The sequence below is a fragment of the Mastomys coucha genome, unplaced genomic scaffold (assembly GCF_008632895.1).
Source record: "Mastomys coucha isolate ucsf_1 unplaced genomic scaffold, UCSF_Mcou_1 pScaffold6, whole genome shotgun sequence".
Lineage (NCBI taxonomy): Eukaryota > Metazoa > Chordata > Mammalia > Rodentia > Muridae > Mastomys > Mastomys coucha.
In genome coordinates, this window is record NW_022196912.1 from 65,601,489 (window position 1) to 65,619,726 (window position 18,238).

At 42.4% G+C, this 18,238-nt stretch overlaps 1 protein-coding gene across 2 annotated transcripts in view; it reads right to left on the reverse strand.

Annotated features, from left to right (window-relative positions):
- The window catches only part of Prkd1 (protein kinase D1), a 290,741-nt gene extending 275,139 nt beyond the window's left edge, over nt 1-15,602 (reverse strand). The window contains exon 1 of one of the 2 annotated variants that reach the window (XM_031357081.1): nt 15,101-15,602. In XM_031357081.1, coding sequence (XP_031212941.1) covers nt 15,101-15,358 — 258 coding nt within the window. In that variant the 5' untranslated portion in view covers nt 15,359-15,602. The remainder of the gene's footprint in view (nt 1-15,100) is intronic. The other variant, XM_031357082.1, reaches the window with a different exon arrangement.
- Nucleotides 15,603-18,238: the final 2,636 nt, after the last annotated feature.

The window sequence follows — 18,238 nt, forward strand, 5'->3', positions numbered from 1 at the left end:
GGAATACGTTTATGTAGGAGGTGTTCACTCACCATTGACAAAAGCAAGCTAGCAAATATATACACATCACAGAATAGATACTTGTAAAGCACGTGCCTTCCCAGAAGGGGAACTGCAATACAGCTTCTGCGAGTATGAGGCACTTTCCTTGAGGACCCTCCATTATTTTCTTAAATTCTGTTCAGAATCAGTGCACCATTCAAGAATGATTCGTTTCACTGATTTACACTGGCAGCTCGGATGCTTGCCTTCCATTAGCCTTGAACCACAATGAGAAGTATACAGCCTGACCCTAATGTACTCCACAACACTCCTGTATCACTGGAAGGAAGAGTTCTGATTCAACAACTTAATTATCATACACAACGTGTCTTCAGAAGGACAACCATCTGACAGTTTAAAGAAGGATGAGGATTAACAATCCTGGAATTTTGTTTTCTTGTTGTGATTGTCATTTTTAAATGACAGCAAACTCCAAATCAGTTCTATTGTATGTATGTATATATGTATGTATGTATGTATGTATGTATGTACACATGTATATAATGTATATGGGTTACCTAACACCAAAACTAACAAAACAAATATACTGTTGACAGCTATATGTATAATAAATTGCAGGACATCTGCAATTGAAAGGATTGGAGTTGAAAAGTATCTGTAAACCAGGCAACCATCTTTCTCTAAAATATTAACACTCCAAACAGAGTCTATTTCTAATGCTCCTAACACCAAACATTATCCCCAAAGGTGTGGGATGGAGATGTTTGCCACTCAGCATCCTCGTAGGGGTTGCCTTCAGAGTCACTAGGATTGCAGGTGACCATTAACTTGGATGTGAATTCCAAATGAGAGAGGCTGTCTGGACTAAAAATAATGAAAACTAACATACATTGTCATGCCACACTATTAAAGCTTAAGTACTTTTAAGTCAACTTCAATATCATAGAAAAATGAGAGTGTACACACAGGGGTGTTTTGGAGTATACACACACACACACACACACACACACACCACATGATAATTAACTCTATAACCCCTGTAAAAAGCTATGTTATTCCAGCAAGTGAGTCTTAGAGATCAGAAAGAGCCAAATAGCTGTGCAATTTTAGGTAAGTGCTTTAGCCTCTCTGGCCTTTTGGTAAAATGGAGATAAATGACCAGAACAGAGGTCTCCTCTGAGAATGGGAAATGACAAACATCAAGAAGCTGAGCTCTAGCTCTGCACAGTCAAAAGACAGGTTTCAATCCTGGAGCTTCCCCTATGCTGGCCGTTATACCATGAGAGAAACCACCAGCTCAAGGTCCTCTGCCACTCGATGGAATTTTCCAGAGGTGGCCCTGGAACATTATCAACTATGAGCCAATGCTTCAGAGACAAACACTTCCTCAATCCCTACCAGGCAGCCATCATGCTCACACAGGGGACACTCAGCAAATTACAAAACAACCTATCCTAGACCTCCCCTAACCATTCGCTGTTCCTCCATTACTTAATGGCGCCAGTCCCAGAGATGAAATCCACAGAAGAGTAGAATCTTTGCAGGCACTCCATTCCCCTGCCTTCCAGTGACACTGCTATCAAAAGCCCTCTAAGAGCCAGACCATGCTAAGTGCAATGGGCTCAGGCCTGTTAACCATCACTCAATAAAAGTTATCATCAAAGCTTAACTGACGAGAGCATCAGTTCCTATCATTAAAAAGTCAGATACTGTGGCGTATGCTTGTGATCCCAGTGTGGGGGAGGTGGAGACAGGCAGATCCCCAGAGTTTATCAGAAAGCCAGGTTAGCCTAATCAAGAAACCCTGAGTCCCATGGAGACATCTGGTCTCAAAAGCCAAAGTGGGGGCCAGCAACATGGCTCTGTAGGTAATGGTATTTGATGTCAAGCCTGACTGACAGCCAGTTTCACCTTCAGAAGAACTCAGAGCATGTAAAAAGAGAACCAACTCCTCCAAATTGTCCTCTGACTTCCAGAAAGATGAGAGGTCATGCATGCCCACATACTCCACCACCACCAGGAACAAGAATGCATATGCGGGTGGGCGCGCGCGCGCGCGCGCGCACACACACACACACACACACACACACACACATACACACAGGGGTTGGGGAGAGAGAAAGAGAGAATAAATAAACAAACAAACAAACCAATGTAAAACAAAACCAAGATGGACAGAATGACCCCAGAGGGTACCATCTGGTCTGCATACTCATGGGCACGAGGACCTGCTCAGACCCATACACACGCACTAAAATTTTTTAGAGCCTGAAGTACACTAGTTTACTCCCACTTTGTGCCATGGTTTCACTCTGATCACTGTTCATGGTCAAACGATCTCCGCATCTGGTCCCATGATCCTAGAGTTCTAAGTGGATTAAGCCATCTCTAAATCACTAGAACTCTTCTGGCCATCCATGTTGTTAGTTGAGCTACAGCAGGAATGCTGAAGAATCTTTTCTAGGCTGCTAAGCACCAACATCGCCTTTGTATCTAAGAATGTATGGAAACTGGTAAGAAAACACGGGTCTTTCCTAATGGTAAACTGATAAGTCTCCGGTCGGTCATACCCCAATAATCTGCTTTTGTTGGCAAAGAAGTCACATAGGCATGCATCTCCAAGTTCCTCCCAGCCTCTTGTGCCAAGTGTACCAGAACCATGATAGGCCACCTCTCTCAACCATGGTTATAACATCCCGTGGCTCTGAGAACGATGCAGACAATTTTAGTGAAAATAAGAACTCCTGGTACTACTCTCCAGAACTCACATTCTCACGCCAATGACTGGTTTCTTAGGTTTTTTTGTTTTAGTTTTTTGCCCCCTCCTACCCTCCCCCTACAAACTCATTTCTGTATATTCTTATGTTTAAAACCCTCAAAGCCAATCTACTTCACAAGTAGTCTTGGGTCTGTGCTTTCCTACTGGACAGTGGTCGACTCAACAGGGCTACCTTCCTGGAGAAAACTGTCCTTCCCTCTCCTAGATGTTAACAATTGCCAATCGCTCTAAGGCATGCAAGGAACTTCTGTGCCCAGCTCCTCTCTCTCTACTGATTTTGGTCTGGCTTGGGCTTGCACAAGTCTGGTGTATACTGTTGAAACTGAAATAAATTCATATTTGCAGCTACTTTGCTGTATCCAGAAAACATCCATGATGTTTCTTTGTAGTCACCCACCAGGGCAGGCTCTTACAGCTTTTTGCCCACTCTTCTGCAGGGATGCCTGAGCCTTCAGAGGGGTGTGTGGTACTCTGGGGCTGAGCTCTCCACAAGGTCTTATTTTCTGAACCTTGTCTCCTCCCTTCAAGAAGGTGATTGCTCCCTATGTTGTTGGTGCCATTTTTAAACCAGTAGGCATGGCTTTTCCAAGCCAGTCCTTATTATGACATGAAGGGTTTCCACACCTATATACATGTTTGTCTGTGTGACTACATGTCATATGTGCACCCAAAAGCAAGAATAGTTTCCCTGGATCTGGAGCTAACATGTAGTTATGAGCAATTTGATGGGGGTACTTTAGAGCAATCTTGGATCCTCTGGAAGAGCAGGAAGTACTCTTAAACTCTGAGCAATGTCTCCAGGCCAAATATTGATTGAATTTTTCATTGTTTGGGGGAAAGGGATTGGTTCACCTAAGTGTGGGTGCTCTCGGGGGCCAAATAGGTCAAATCCCCTCCTAAAGTTAGAGTTACAAGTAATATTAAGACCCCCCCACACACAGTGTGGGTACTGGAAACGGAATATGGGTTCTCCCCAAGAGCAGCAAATGCTCTTAACTTCTTCCAGCCTACCATTGCCAATAATCGCTATAATTTAAAGAAGGGGGTGCATTTAATTGATAAAAGACATTGAGAAACATTTTCTTCCATAAACATTTAAGCTGTGGTACATTACCTAGCTCAACCAGTTAAAATCTCCAGAACTTAACTCATATTAGAAATAGAACTTGTCTTTCTGGTTTGGCTCATCCATTTGAGACAAAGAGTTCAGATTCAGCCCCATTATTAGACCGGTAATATGACTGATTAAGTTACTTAGAAAAAAGAAGGTTTTAACTTTTGGTATATCCAAAACTGACAGTTTAACTAATGGATGAAACTTTTTTAAATGACTAATTGAAAATATTTTAATTCATGAGAAAATCTGAAATGTACACCAACATGAAAGTGACAGAATAAATTTTAAGCCAGATAAAAATTATTACAGGCTGTAGGGATGACTCAGTGTTTGAAAGCAGTTGGTGTTCTTGAAGAGGACCCAGGTTCAGATCCCAGCATCCTCCTCGAGGTTTACAACTCTCGGTAGGTAAGTTTCAGGGGATTTTCTTCTGACTTCTGTGGACCCCTGTATACTTGTGGCACATATACATACACTGAGGCAGAGACTTATACACATAAAAAATAAATATTTTAAAAACACATCACATTAAGATCAACTTGAATCATTTAAAAAATTAAAAAGCAAGCTAATTTAATAATATGTATATTTTATCTTGAACAAATTGGTTATTTATTTGCTGTATGAATTTTTTTATAGCACCTCAAACATGGCTTTGATAACAAGGATCAGGTGGCATTCTAATCTGTTGTTGCTCCTGATTTGCTTTTTCACACAGGGTCTCTGACACAGACAGAATATGGAAACTTTTATGCAGCTGAAAATGAGTTTGAAATTCTGATCTTCCAGCCTCAGCCTCCTGAATGATATGCTGAAACTACAGGCTTATGCACCACCATGCCTAGCTCCTGTCACAAGAAGGCAGGAGAAATTTGAAGTAGTAAAACTGATGTGATAAAGGATTTACCGATAAGCTTGCTTAGGAAACAGAGTGAGAATTTTTTCTTCTTTGAAAACACAAAAAATGTCATGTGAATGTGTCTTTGCTTTAATCCCAGGTGTGGGATAGGGGCTGCTTCAGACTGCCCACAGCCGCTATCTAGGATTTATCTCCTGCTCTGGCAGTGGTGTGATTTTGCCAGCTGAAAATGGTTTACATCTGGAATTCTGGGGACCCTTCAGAGGATATCTAACTGTTAGAGAACTGGGAAAAGGAACTGATTGCGTGGCTGGTTGCTGTTGTTGTAGTTTGTCAAGTAGTCATGCACAAAGAGACAGGGGTAGGAGAAATTAGATACCCTTGCCCCAAGGAACTCAACACCCCTCAACAGCAGGAAGTAGGCTAGCGAGATCAACGCCCCCTTTTTTCTCTAAACTTCCTCTCCTACCTAGTGTTGGAGGTTTGGAAGGATGGAAGAATGATTGGAAGTGAGGTGGAAGAAAAGAATTCAAGAAAGTAGTCAAAAGTCCAGCTACAAGGAAATACTACACAGAGCAGAACTTGGCCAGAGGAGCATGACCTCCAATATGAGTGGAAGATAAGGCTGCTATGAGCAAACTTGTTAAAGAAAGAGAAGTTCGGAAGTAACTGAACTAAGAAAGTTTCTGTCAATGTTTATTCACAGAGATTGACCTGCAAATAGTCTACCCATAACAAAAGGAGACAACCAATTAGCTATTAGGCCATCCTTATGTCAAAGACCATAGCTCAAGGGGGCAGTACAAAATCACAACCACCCTTCACAAAAGAACAGCCTTTCATTATGTTCCCTGCATTCTTATCCAGGAAAGCATAAATTGGCCAAGTAGGCAGGAAGAACATGGGTAATAACTCTTTGAAATGACTGACATTGGTGAATTTAGGAAATAATTCTGGCAATAACTGCTGTGTGAATTTCCCACCTGTCCAAGGGCCCAAATCTGCAGTCTCTTGTCTCAGTTTAAATTGTTCAGAGTAAAATGATCTGGGATCCAGACCTAGAAGAGATTTAAGGATGACTGTGTATGGAATCCAAAAGCCTAAGGTGTTTATAAGTCAGCAAAAGCTTCTATGAGCAGCAGGCTCCTCTTTGGGCATTAGCTGAAGCCTGCATGTGTTATATTAAAGAGCTTCTCCAATATTAATCTAAATGTGCCCAGTGATTTCTAGCTGGAAGGAATATTATTGCTGTACCAACTGTTTACTTATAGGGGGGAAGGACAGAAATATACCCAGATGCCTATTAAAAAGTTTTTCCTTAAATTTGAGTCTTGATCACCTATTATTTCTATGATTTTTTTTTCTGAAGTGAGTTCTCACTGTCCAAGTGTGGTGCACATTGCATTGCCACATCCCTCCAAAGAAATAACAAAACATAACAGGAGCTTTATACCAATAGGAAAAAAAAAAGAAATGTGCCATAACCCAGGCTGTGATTATAACCAATCTACTGGGGTACCACCAGGTCATGGTCATAAACGATCTACTGGAGTACCTCTTACAGTTAAACAATGGGAAATTTTTAAAGAAAGGAATAATACATTGCTTGACTAAGTTCTCAGTAAGCATCAGAGGCTTTACAGACAAACCTCATTCACACTTTTCAAGTGCTCATAGCCTTTGGGGGGCTTGCCCCATTTTATACACTGGAAGCCCGAAGCTCAGAAGGAAAAGCTAAGAGCTAAGTAACAACTGCACAACTACAAAACGACAAGACAAACAGAAATGGCTGCACTTCCACGGGATTTGGATGGCCTGGTCTTGTGTGTTACAACTGCAACAGCAAGCAATTCCTCCCTACATTTTTAACATCAACACTAAAAAAATAGCTCCAAGGAACAAGGAAACATTGAGCTGGATTGTATGGCTCTATACTGATAAAAAGAGATATCTAAGGGGTTATCAGTGATGCCAAAAAATAGAACCAAAGGACAGTACAAGAGTGCTGCAGATTACATGGAGTTACAACATAGAAGAGCTAGCTATCCAAGGGGTCATTCCAATGAGGAAGAATTAGACACTAAAGAATTAGACATTCCAATGAGGAAGAATTAGACACTAATTAATACCCAAACACAGAAGAAACTCACAGGTCGACAACAAGAAAATCACCTTTAAAAATTGAAGTGTAGGCAAAAGTGACCATGAAAAAATATGTTTACTATCTAATATCAGGAAGTGTAAACTCAGACTGCATCACGTCAGACCTGCTTGGAAGAGCTACAAGTGTAAAATATAAAATGTTAAAAAAAAAAAAAAAGTCTTTCACATGGAGGGGAGGAGGGAGGAAGGAGTGGAGAGGAAGACAGGAAGGTGGGGTGGGGTGCAGGGAATACCTTATAATGAAATTATAATAAAGGATATTATAATATCCTTATAATGAAATCATACAACTTGCAATGATGTGCATGAAACTGGAGGATATGAGCTAAGTGAGAAGAGCCAGGCACAGATAAACAAGAGCCGCATCACCACATTTGTAGGCAGAATTATAAAAACCCGAACTCTTAGAAGCCAAGGTAGAATAGTAGTGGTAGCTATGACTGAGATTGTGAGGGAATGAGTAAAAGCAATGAATGAGAACAAGGTTCCACTGATCAGGATAAGTAAGTTATGATCTAAGGCACAGTGAAACTGCAGATAATTATCAATTATAGAACACATGAAGACTGCTGAGGATTGACCCTACAAATGTTCTTGTCACCCAAAAGTTAACTATATGAGTTCATAGACACGCTAGTTAGCTTAACTCAATCATTTCATAATACATGAATAGATCAAAGTGACATTACATAATATTATATGTTCAACTATTATTTCTCAATCATACCTCGACAAAGCTGGGTGAAGAGAGAGATCTTGTAGGATCGCCTCTACTGCAGGGAACTCAGCTTAGCAAGGTGTTCCAAACTGAGATCCATCAAAGCATCAAACGTTTATCTAACAAATGACACAAAACTGCTGATTTAGAATGATCCTAATGAAGGCAAAAGTGAGCATCACATGGGAGGTTTACTTAGGAAGCCATTAAACGTTTGGACAGGAAGATGGTTCAGTGGATAGAGTGTTTGTATACAACCACACAGAGCAGAGCTCAGACTCCTTGAACCCACAGAAAGCCAGATGTGGTAGCATTGAGCTATAATGCCAGGGCTCCTATGAAGAGTCCCCAGAAGCTCATGGGCAGCTAGCCTGATGTGCATAATGGTGAACAACAAGAAACATAAGTCTCAGAGAAGAAGGACAATCAATGTCACACATCATGGATGGCACATATCAGCACTCTACACACACACACAAACCTAGAAATGTCTTAAAATATCAGTGAACCCTAAGTCTTGGTCATTACCTGCTCAGAGACTACAATACTTGGTGAATGAAGAAATGGCAACTCCTCAATGTTTGATTTCTCGGGTCTTTGATATTTGATGTACACTATTTATAATATCTTTTTAACTGTCCTTTATGCCTATTTCCCACCTGCCCCTCCCCAGCTTTGATTGTCGGACGGCATCCTGAAAAGCAATGCCAATACTGTCTTGCAAAGCCTATATAGATACCAACTGCTAAAAGGAATTCATGTGGTACCAAACAAAGAAATTGAAGAAGTCCAAGATGACAGTAAGATATTTGCATCATCCAAATAAGCAATCTTGCTACCCTTTAAACTCAGCAACTGTGGGTTCAGGAAAAATGATCAAAATAAACTTTAAGATAATTGTGGGATTCATGGCTCCACATACATATGTACCAGAGGATGGCCTCATCTGACATCAATAGGAGGAGAGAGGCCCTTGGTCCTACGGAGGCTTGATGCCCCAGTATAGGGGGATGCTAGAGCAGTGAGGTGGGAGCCGGTGAGTGAGTGGAGGAGCACCCTCATAGAAGCAGGGAGGAGGGGAGATAGAAGGGGTGGGATAGGAGGTTATGGAGGGGCAACTGGGAAGGGGGATATCATTTGAAATGTAAACAAATAAAATGGTTAATTAAGAAAAAAGATAATTGTACACCGAGGCAAGCTTCAGTGGTCTCAATATTTAATACTCATATGGTCATTATTCTTCTAATTAATAGAACCAGGAAGAATATATGTATATGTATATGTATATGTATATGTATATGTATATGTATATGGTGCATACATATATATGTGAAACTTCAATTTTTTCCAAAATAAGTTAGGAAAAGACTCAGCTACTATTTTGTGAACAAGAAAACACTTGTATACAGAGTCGTGCCATTATCAGAAATGTCAAGCACATTCATACTCTTCACCAACACCTTCATTATCACATTCATTCTTTTCAACCATTTTATGGTACACATGAAAAAGTGGCCGCTGACAATTAAGGCGAGAAACACTTGGAAATTCTTGAAATTGTGCCTAAATAGGAGCAGTAAATTCAACAAATTCCTCATCAGTCAGTGCTTTACTCAGAACAGATGCCAATGTACCAGGAACGGGTACTTTTTTTTTTCCTCTTTTTCACCAAAATAAGTTGAACAAATTCCCAAATGATTGCATATTTTAAAATCTAAGCTGTGTATTTGCCAACACTTGTTAAGCTGCTGTATCAACTGTCTGGCTTCAACCAAATAAAACCTTTTGCAACTTTAAGAGAAACTTCTAAACAGGAAACTATAAACCTGGGCAGGTTTAATTGTTTCTGAAGCTATAATGTACTTACATCAGTTTTAACCTTTCTATCTATTCACATTACATGATATTCTACAACTATGCATGCCCCACATAATTCAATGTGCACTTAGTTATTTTTTTTTTTGGTTTTTTTTTTATTTGTTTGTTTGTTTGTTTGTTTTTTATGTGAGACCAGTAAAGTAAGAAACAGCATGATGTGGGGGTTTTCTGTTGTCAAGTAACTTCAAGTGGTCATTTCATTACTAGGTTTTAATGATTCAAACATGCTTGCTTTGTCAATATCAAAAAAATTTTTCTAGGAAAACTTTTGCATATTTTTATAGATGAGAAGGATTTTGTCTAAAGAACACCTTCTTTGTCTATACATCTTATCAATCAGCAGAAGAAAGACCATAACCCTCTGATAATTGTATAATGTGCCAACACATGCTTTTTGGAGCATATATGAAGAGCTGGTTGTCTAGGTACAGCTTCTAGGCACTGAAATATTTTTTCATACTTTATAATATGGACTCTGAGACCTACGGTTTCATTATACTCATGGATTTAATGATGAAACATCTTATAACACAGAGCAGCCACTCCGACTGGGACGTCTGTATTAGTACAGAGATGTGCCAACCTTTTCTCTCAGGTGTAAACTCTCAGAGCCTCCACAGGACAAAGGTCCTGGGAAATTCTGATGTGGACAACAGCAAGCCTTACAGCCTTGTAGTGGGAAGAGTTGGACAGTACATGAATTAACGTAGGTTATTAGATTCGTGTAGTGTGTATAGTGGTGGTGGATAAACTGGGTTAGAAAATGACCCGAGTTTAAAACTTCCCCTGAAATTCCATAGCTAATAGCATTTTGTTGTCCAGTTTTGCTCAGTTTTTGGTCAACTTGCCACAAGCTAGAGTCATTTAGAAAGAAGGACTCTTAATGGAGAAAAATGCTTCCATAAGCTAGGGCTGTAGGCAAGCCTGGGGTACACTTTCTTGATTAGTGATTGCTCCTCTAGGGCTTGGCCTATTGAGTGAGCTGCCACCCCTGGAAAGGTGGTCCTGGGCTCTGTAAGAAAACAGGCTGAGCAAAGCAGGAGGACCAAGCTGGTAAGCAGCACTTGTCTAAGGCCTCTGCATCAACTCCTGCCTCCAGGTTCCTGCCCTGCTTGAGTTCTTGTCCTTACTTTCTTCGATGATGATTCGTGTTGTGGAAATGTAAGCTGAAACAAACCTTTTCTCCCCAAGTTGCTTTTGGTCATAGCAAATCTATCTAAGACACTGGTCTTATCAAACTAATGCTGTAACTGTTAAGGAGGACTCCAAACTTTATTTTGACAATCATTATTACGTACATTACACATTGGTATGCACATAGGCTGAGAATCCCTAATCCAAAATCTTCTAACTGAAACATCTCTGAACACTAACATGATGTCACAAGAGGAAAATTCCACACCTGTCCCTATGGACCACAAGCAACTAGTAGAGATTGGAATGATTTCATAAAATACCAAAGTATTAATAAAATATAAATTAATTATGTTCAAGAATGGGTTTAATCCCAGAGATACCTCTTTATGTATGTTATAAATATTACAACATCCAGAAGAATCAAAAGTCCCAAACTCTTCTCATCTCAAGAATTTTATATAAAGGATATTTAACCTGTAAAAAGCGCTTATAGCACATAACCCCCAATGAGATCCAATTATGCTACTAAACTTAAAAATGAGTTTAAATGTTTAAATCCATTCTATCCCATTATTTAACAAGCCCCACCCCAAGTAAAATGTCAAAGTCTACACGTAATCATTAAATCAGAAATTAGTGGTATATATTATGTCCAAAATTAAAACTTGAATAAAAAGATCCGCCAAAGAGTATCATTAGTTTAAAAGGGTTGTGCTGCCTGCAAACCCCGGGGTGATCCACTAGCTAATTACTCTCAGCTCTCTCAATCTGTGTAAAGCAGAGTGGCTAAAACTAACTCTAAGGGTTAAAGGGGACACAGCAGCTGATAAGAAAACAATATACAAGATGAAAACAATGACAAGCAGGGTAATGCAACCGTGAGACCAAGGCACCAGCCTTGTTACTCTGGTGGCTATGCCCCAGTTAAAGGCTCACTCTTTAATTTCAGTGTTAAAGAGTAAAGGTTAGGTCCGGTGTCTTACAGATGGCGTTGCGTTGCTCAAAGTAAGTGTGCTCAAGGGGTAAGCCTGGTTGTCTTTTTAGTAATATATAACTCCAAGGAGCAGAAAGTTGAATAACTGTATCACACATCACTCACTCAATGCCCTCTGTGTTTCAAGTGCACGTGTACACTTGAGAGTGCATGCATGCCAAGGTAAGTATGGAACCTGCTACAGATCCAATGCATCACCCTCTGAGATACTGTTCAGTGCTTTGCAATAACGCCTTCTCATCCTGTGGATTCAAAATTCCTTTAATGGAAAAAAGTTAAAGGATTTCAAAGTAAAACTAGAAGTCACACATACTGATTAAAGAACACATCTTCATATATAACCAACCTCCAATGCTATATACATGGGAAGTAAAAACATTAAATAAATAAATACTGTAAATTTGTCCTTAGCTCAGTCTCCCAAAAGGATAGTTAATAACATATATATTCATACATTCTTCCATGCAAAGAAAGAGATCATCTCAGATTGCTAAACTATCAGATTAAAAACTTATTACTAACTTCTAACTCACAAGATGGTTGGGATACAATACCTTACAAGTATTTCTTTTGAATTGTCATCTACTTTCATCAAGTATGAACACATATCTGCTATTTTCTAAACCTACAAATTGAGGGGAAACTAAAATGTTAAGTTTTACACAGCAGTAACTTCAAATGAAGATTCCAGGCACAGCAGCTCTCCTATTTAGCCCTGTACACCTCAGGTGCTCATCCCACAGAGAAGGTCTCATGAATAACACTGGGGGGAAAACATCTGGATTGTCCATGTTAGTATTCAGGGACTCTTGAGCACAGATAAGATAAAAAGCCCCCTAATACTAGAGCAATAAATAAGGAGGACTATGAAAGTCAAGAGAACCTTCTGTTGAAAAGTCTCTCTCTCTCTTTCTCTCTCTCTCTCTCTCTCATCATTCTTTCTCACAGTAGAAAGCATAAGACAAAAGACCCCCTCCCACTTCCTTACCCACTACTGCAGTCACCGCACAAGAATTCTGTCTGGGCAAATAACATATCCCAAAAATAGATACAGAAGATACATAGATAACAACCAGTGCAAAGGTAGATAACAGATAAGTGATTGATACTTGCATGATTGATACAGATAGTCAGAAAGCCGGAGACAAGATACATGATGATTATGGCAGATACAGATAAGAGGTTATTGATATCTAGATCAATAGATGGTAGAATACTGAAGAGGCATACTGTCTAGACCCGTGACTTAGTATATTTCACTTATAATATTTTCTAAAATTCACATTTCAAAATGTGAATTACCATACCCATAAAAAAAAAAAAGGATATGGCTATCCAAGGAAAACTTTTCAAACTTTTCTTTTGGTGAAGAGCTCCATAATAAACAGACTACAGAAAGGATTCCCCTCAGAACTCACAGTGGTGCTGGTACCCTTCTCTTCCCAGCGTTCCTCCATTTCTCCCCAGGTCTTGGCTCAGGTCTAAACAGCACTTGACTGCACTCCCGTTTTTCTTTCTGCCATTACATTTTTGCCATTCTAAAACACCCTCCACAAAGCTAATGTGGATCTCAGATATGCCCAGTATGGTTATCTCTTCTGAGAAGATTACTAAGGTTTGGTGTTTTGTTTTTTTACAATGTAAATTTCTAATCATCTCAAGACTTTTTTCATAAGTGAACTTTCCCTGCATCTCCTACTGAGGCTGTCCCGGCTTGCTGTGCCCTGCATGTCCTCTTGCTTACACTTCTCCTGGGAACTGATAACACTCCCAGGCAGCAGCCCTGAGTCAACTGAAATTCACTGTATCCAAGCCCCAACCCAAACCTCCTGAATTATACTCCCCACTCAAAACTTCAAGGACAGACACACACACACACACACACACACACACACACACACACACGAAAAGAGAGAGACAGAGAGAGAGAGACAGAGACAGACAGACACAGACACAGAGACAGAGTTTAAGCAGGTCAAAACAAAAGTTTGTCTGTATTAACCCAGACCTTTTGAGATATTCTAACACTATGACATCTTTAGAACTTACTGTTAGATTGTTGTTATGGAACCGAATGAGCTTTGTGAATAATTTCATTACATGTGTTGTGTATGCCTGTGTGGCAGTGCTTTTTAATTAACTAATCCATATCATAACAGAAATATGTGAAGGCCATACAGTGAGCCAGTTAGAGCCTAGAATGCTCGAATATTCACCATCTCCAGGAAGAGGGGGGACTGGATTCAGTACTTCAAGAGAACTACAAAGAGTTCAATTACATAAGGAAAAATATCACTCCCTTTAATTAACAAAACTTCAAGGCACTCACTGTTACTTGAGTCTGACCTCTAGAATTTTCACTTCCTGGATTAGTGGGTGCTTCCCAGGAGCAATTCCCTAGACCTCTGTGCTCAGCACCACTGTTTACACCGCTTAAAAAGTGTAGGACACTTTGTTCCAAACAGTTTAAGAAAATCCGCTTCTTGACTGTTCATTAAAGGTAAGAAGTAGCCAGTCAGCCCTTCAGAAATTCAGCACCTTTAGCTGATTCCTCTATTGCTCTCCTCCTCAGAACTCTGGCTGTCCATACTGTGAAAGTGTGGCACCAAGGGCCCTTCCCCCTTTCATGAAGCATCCTTCTGGATGGCTGCGGAGATAGCCTAACTTCAAAAGTGCACTGGAAACAATGATGGGTGGCCTAGCCCAGCTTTATGGGCCTTTCCCCAACCAGTCCTTGATGACCGCTATCCAGAGTCCCATAGCCTCAAACTTAAGAGCAAAGCCAGCACTGGATGTTCTTGGAACCACAGACCTTCTCACTACTCCAGTCTCCCAAGATCAGTGCATGGAAATTTAAGCCAAAAAATGCTGTAAATTTCAGGTTTTATTGTTGGAAAATGTTTCTAAGCTCACACAGAGGTGGTACTAAATCCAGGGAGGACTTGGGTAGTGGTACCAACTGCTCAGTTGTTTTCACAGCTGGCTTAATCAATCACTCTTTCTTAAAAGCACTATTGGCAGGTGAGAAATTCCTGGCGTCCAGGTCACACCCGGAACTCCTCAGCATCAATTAGAGCTGAAAGTGGATGTAGTGGAAGGGAGCGGTGCTGAAAAGGCGCTGGGCTGTCCCAAGGGAACTCTGGCGCTGGAAAGCGGATCTGGCACCAGGTAGGCTCTGGTCCAGGGAAAAAGAGTCAGGACAGCCAGGAAACCTCAAGAATATGTCGGAGCGCGAGGAGAAAAGTGCAAGATTCCTTGAACTGTCATCGGAAGAAGGGAGGTAAAGGAGGTGAGAAGGCAGACTTGCCAGAGAAGAAGCTGGAGGTCAGTCCCGGGAAGACTGCGCGGCCGCCAGAGCACTGCCTGGGGCTAGGGCATGCAGCCCGGCCAAAGCCAGGCTGTGTGGCGCGGGCAAGGCCGGCTGCAAAGTTGGCGGACCCGGGGCACCTTACCTTCTGGTCCACGATGGAGCAAGCCATCTCCCGGACGTGCGCCAGGCTGTAGTCGCCAGAGGAGTCCTGCAGGAGCAGCACCGGCTCGCGGCTCAAGCCGATCTGCAGATGGAACGAGATGCCCCCCGCCGGGGCAGTCCCAGGCGCCGGGAAGGGCGCGGGCCCGGAGCCGGGGACCAGCGCGGCCGCGGCGGCGGCCACGGCGGCCGCGGCGGGCAGCAGCGGACTGGGCGGCCGCAGCAGCGGAGGGGCGCTCATGGTGCGAATGAGCCCCAAAGTTTGGCGGACGTGGGGCGCGGCGCCGCTGCCTGCGGGGGGCGAGAAGAACCTCCAAACTTTCCGGGAAAGTCCGCGCGCGGGGCCAGGGCGCGCGGCCCGGGCTGGCGAGGGCGGGAGCGGCGAAGATGGCCGAGCGGAGCCGGAGCCGGGGCCGACGGGCGGGCGAGCGGGCGGGCGCGCGGCAGCGCGGGGGAGGCGCCCAGCTACAGCCGCCGCGACGCGCTCCGCTTGGGGGACCGCCGCGGGTCCGCGCGGCCGGCGCCGGCGGGGCGGGGCGAGGGCGGCGCCGCGGAGCCGACAAGGGGAACGGGAGCCAGGCGGGGAGCCGCCCCCTGCGCGCCGCAGCCGCCCCAGCCCACTTGGTGGACACAAGCGCTGCGGACCCGCCCATTCAGGGCAGTCCTGGCCACCCCTTCCAAGCGAGGGCACCGGAGTGGACCCCGGGAACAGCAGCCAGGCAGAGCTCACTTAACGGGGGACTCCCTCAGGGAGCCCTCGAGTTTGTTAAAGGGCCAGTCAGCTGACGTCTTTAAAACCTTGTCTCTTCTTGTAATACCAGAGAGTCTGTGTACCCTTTCCATCAATCCCACCTGCTCCACCCACCGCCTTCTTAAGGGCAGACAAGAGCAAGGTCTGAATAGGGTGCTTGCTTCCTACTTTGTTTTGTGTTTGGAACTTCTGTGTTTCAACCTCTTCAAAACTATCAGCCTAAACCTGGCTTTCTAGGAGCGATTCCATCCCCACACCCACAGCACTCATTTTGATCTGATTATACTGGTAGCTGGGCTTCAGAGACCTTAGAGCCTGATTATACTTCTGTCCTTCCTATCAGCATGGGTTCTTTGAGTTTGTAGATGTACAGAGACCCTATTTGGTTTAACAGGCTGCAGTGATAAATCATCAGAGGCCTTCTGAGAATTCTTAGTAAATTCTGAAGGGGCTCCATCTTGGCAGCCCTAATTCTCACTTTAGCTTACCCAGTGTGTCCCCTTACATGCACATGCACACAAACCATTTTGCATATTTCCATTTGCAGTGTGTTAATTTTGTTTTGTTTGTTTGTTTGTTTGTATGGTTTTGATCAATGGTTCTCTTCTGGATCAGAACATTGAAATGCGGTTTTCTACAGAGTTGTGTTGTATGTCAGTAATGGAATCTTGAAATTCCCAACTACATATAGTCATTCACTACTCTAGAAAACTCTCTAAATTGATGGTACAAACTACCATTTGAGTAGAGTGGATAGGGGTGCTGTTTACAGGGTACTTTAAAGGAATAGTTTTACCTAAGAGTGGCCAGAACGGGAGCCATATGTGTTTTCTAGCTATCACAGCTCTGAACAGAGGACTTCTGTCCCAGAGTCTATGGGCATTAGCCATCGAAGTCAGATTACATTCTTGCCATAACAGATGACATTGAAAATATAAAAGTAAGGCAGTAAATAAAGTTAGTTCTGGTAGCAACAATTGCCATAAATAACAGTAACACTGTGGTAAACAGCAATAGCCATGATCGAGGACATGAGGCTCAATACTTTGGCCAGTGAAGAAAACAGATCTTTCCTGAGGTGTTTCCATGTGAGCCAAGGCCTTGTTGATGGAAAGGGCTGGTCTTAAGACAAACTTAGGTCATGGCCTTCAAGTCATAAAGCACATAAAAGACCCCAAGAGAGGATTGACTGCACTTGCAGAAATGAGGCTGGAGAGCAAATAGAAACCAGTTCTTCAGAACTGTGCTAAATTTTTTCTGGTTTACTCTCAATGCACCACTGAACCATTGGGAGGATTTCAACAAGCCAGTGAATGTGATTAACATGTTTTAAAAGGAAGACTATTTGGCTGTTATGCAGGAAACAAATCATAAGAGAAAGGAATAAAAACAGAGGCAGTAGGTTAGGAACCCTAGCTGTTGCCCCTCCCTGTACAGGATCCATTGTGTTGGCGGTGGAGGTGTGGAGAAATCAAAGGCTACAGTTCTTAATATGGAGGCTGAAGGCCTCGCTGTTTACTCTGGTTCTCCAGTGGAAGGGAATAGAAGGGTCTCAGAGGACTCCAAAGTGTTTTGAGAAATGTGTGTGATTCTCTGCTGCTAATAATTGAGACAGAAGACAGAAAAGAAGCAGGCTAGGGAGAAGGAAGATTCATTCTCTAAGCATTTCGTTTGAAAGGACACTAAACCTTCAAATGGTAATAATCAGAACCAGATGTATGAGCCCCATATTCAAGAAAAAGAAGTGGGGGGGGGCATGCCTTTAATCCCAGTATTTGGGAGGCAGAAGCAGGCAGATTTCTGAGTTCAAGGCCAGCCTGGTCTACAGAGTGAGTTCCAGGACAGCCAGGGCTATACAGAGAAATCCTGTCTCAAAAAAAAGAAGAAGAAGAAGAAGAAGAAGAAGAAGAAGAAGAAGAAGAAGAAGAAGAAGAAGAAGAAGAAGAAGAAGAAGAAGAAGAAGAAGAAGAAAGAAAAAGAAAAAGAAGTGGGTCAAAACTACATTTGAGGTCACTTCAAAACTAGACAAGGTTTCTCAGAACAACTTCACATACTCATCAATTTTTATGAGAGGTATAGGAACATGCGTGAACCATTTTGGAAGAAAAATCTGTGAATAACTCCTTGTGCTGTATCTGTGATGCGAAAGATTCTTGTAGGGTGCTGGAAATAGATGAAAAGGAAGCAAAAGACAGAAATGGCCCAGGAAATTGAAATTATTTTTAAGAACCTAAGCCATTACTAGATGAAGAAAAATAAAGGAAGTAACACAACAAAACTTAAAAGCCGGCCGGGCAGTGGTGGCACATGCCTTTAGTCCCAGCACTTGGGAGGCAGAGGCAGGCAGATTTCTGAGTTCAAGGCCAGCCT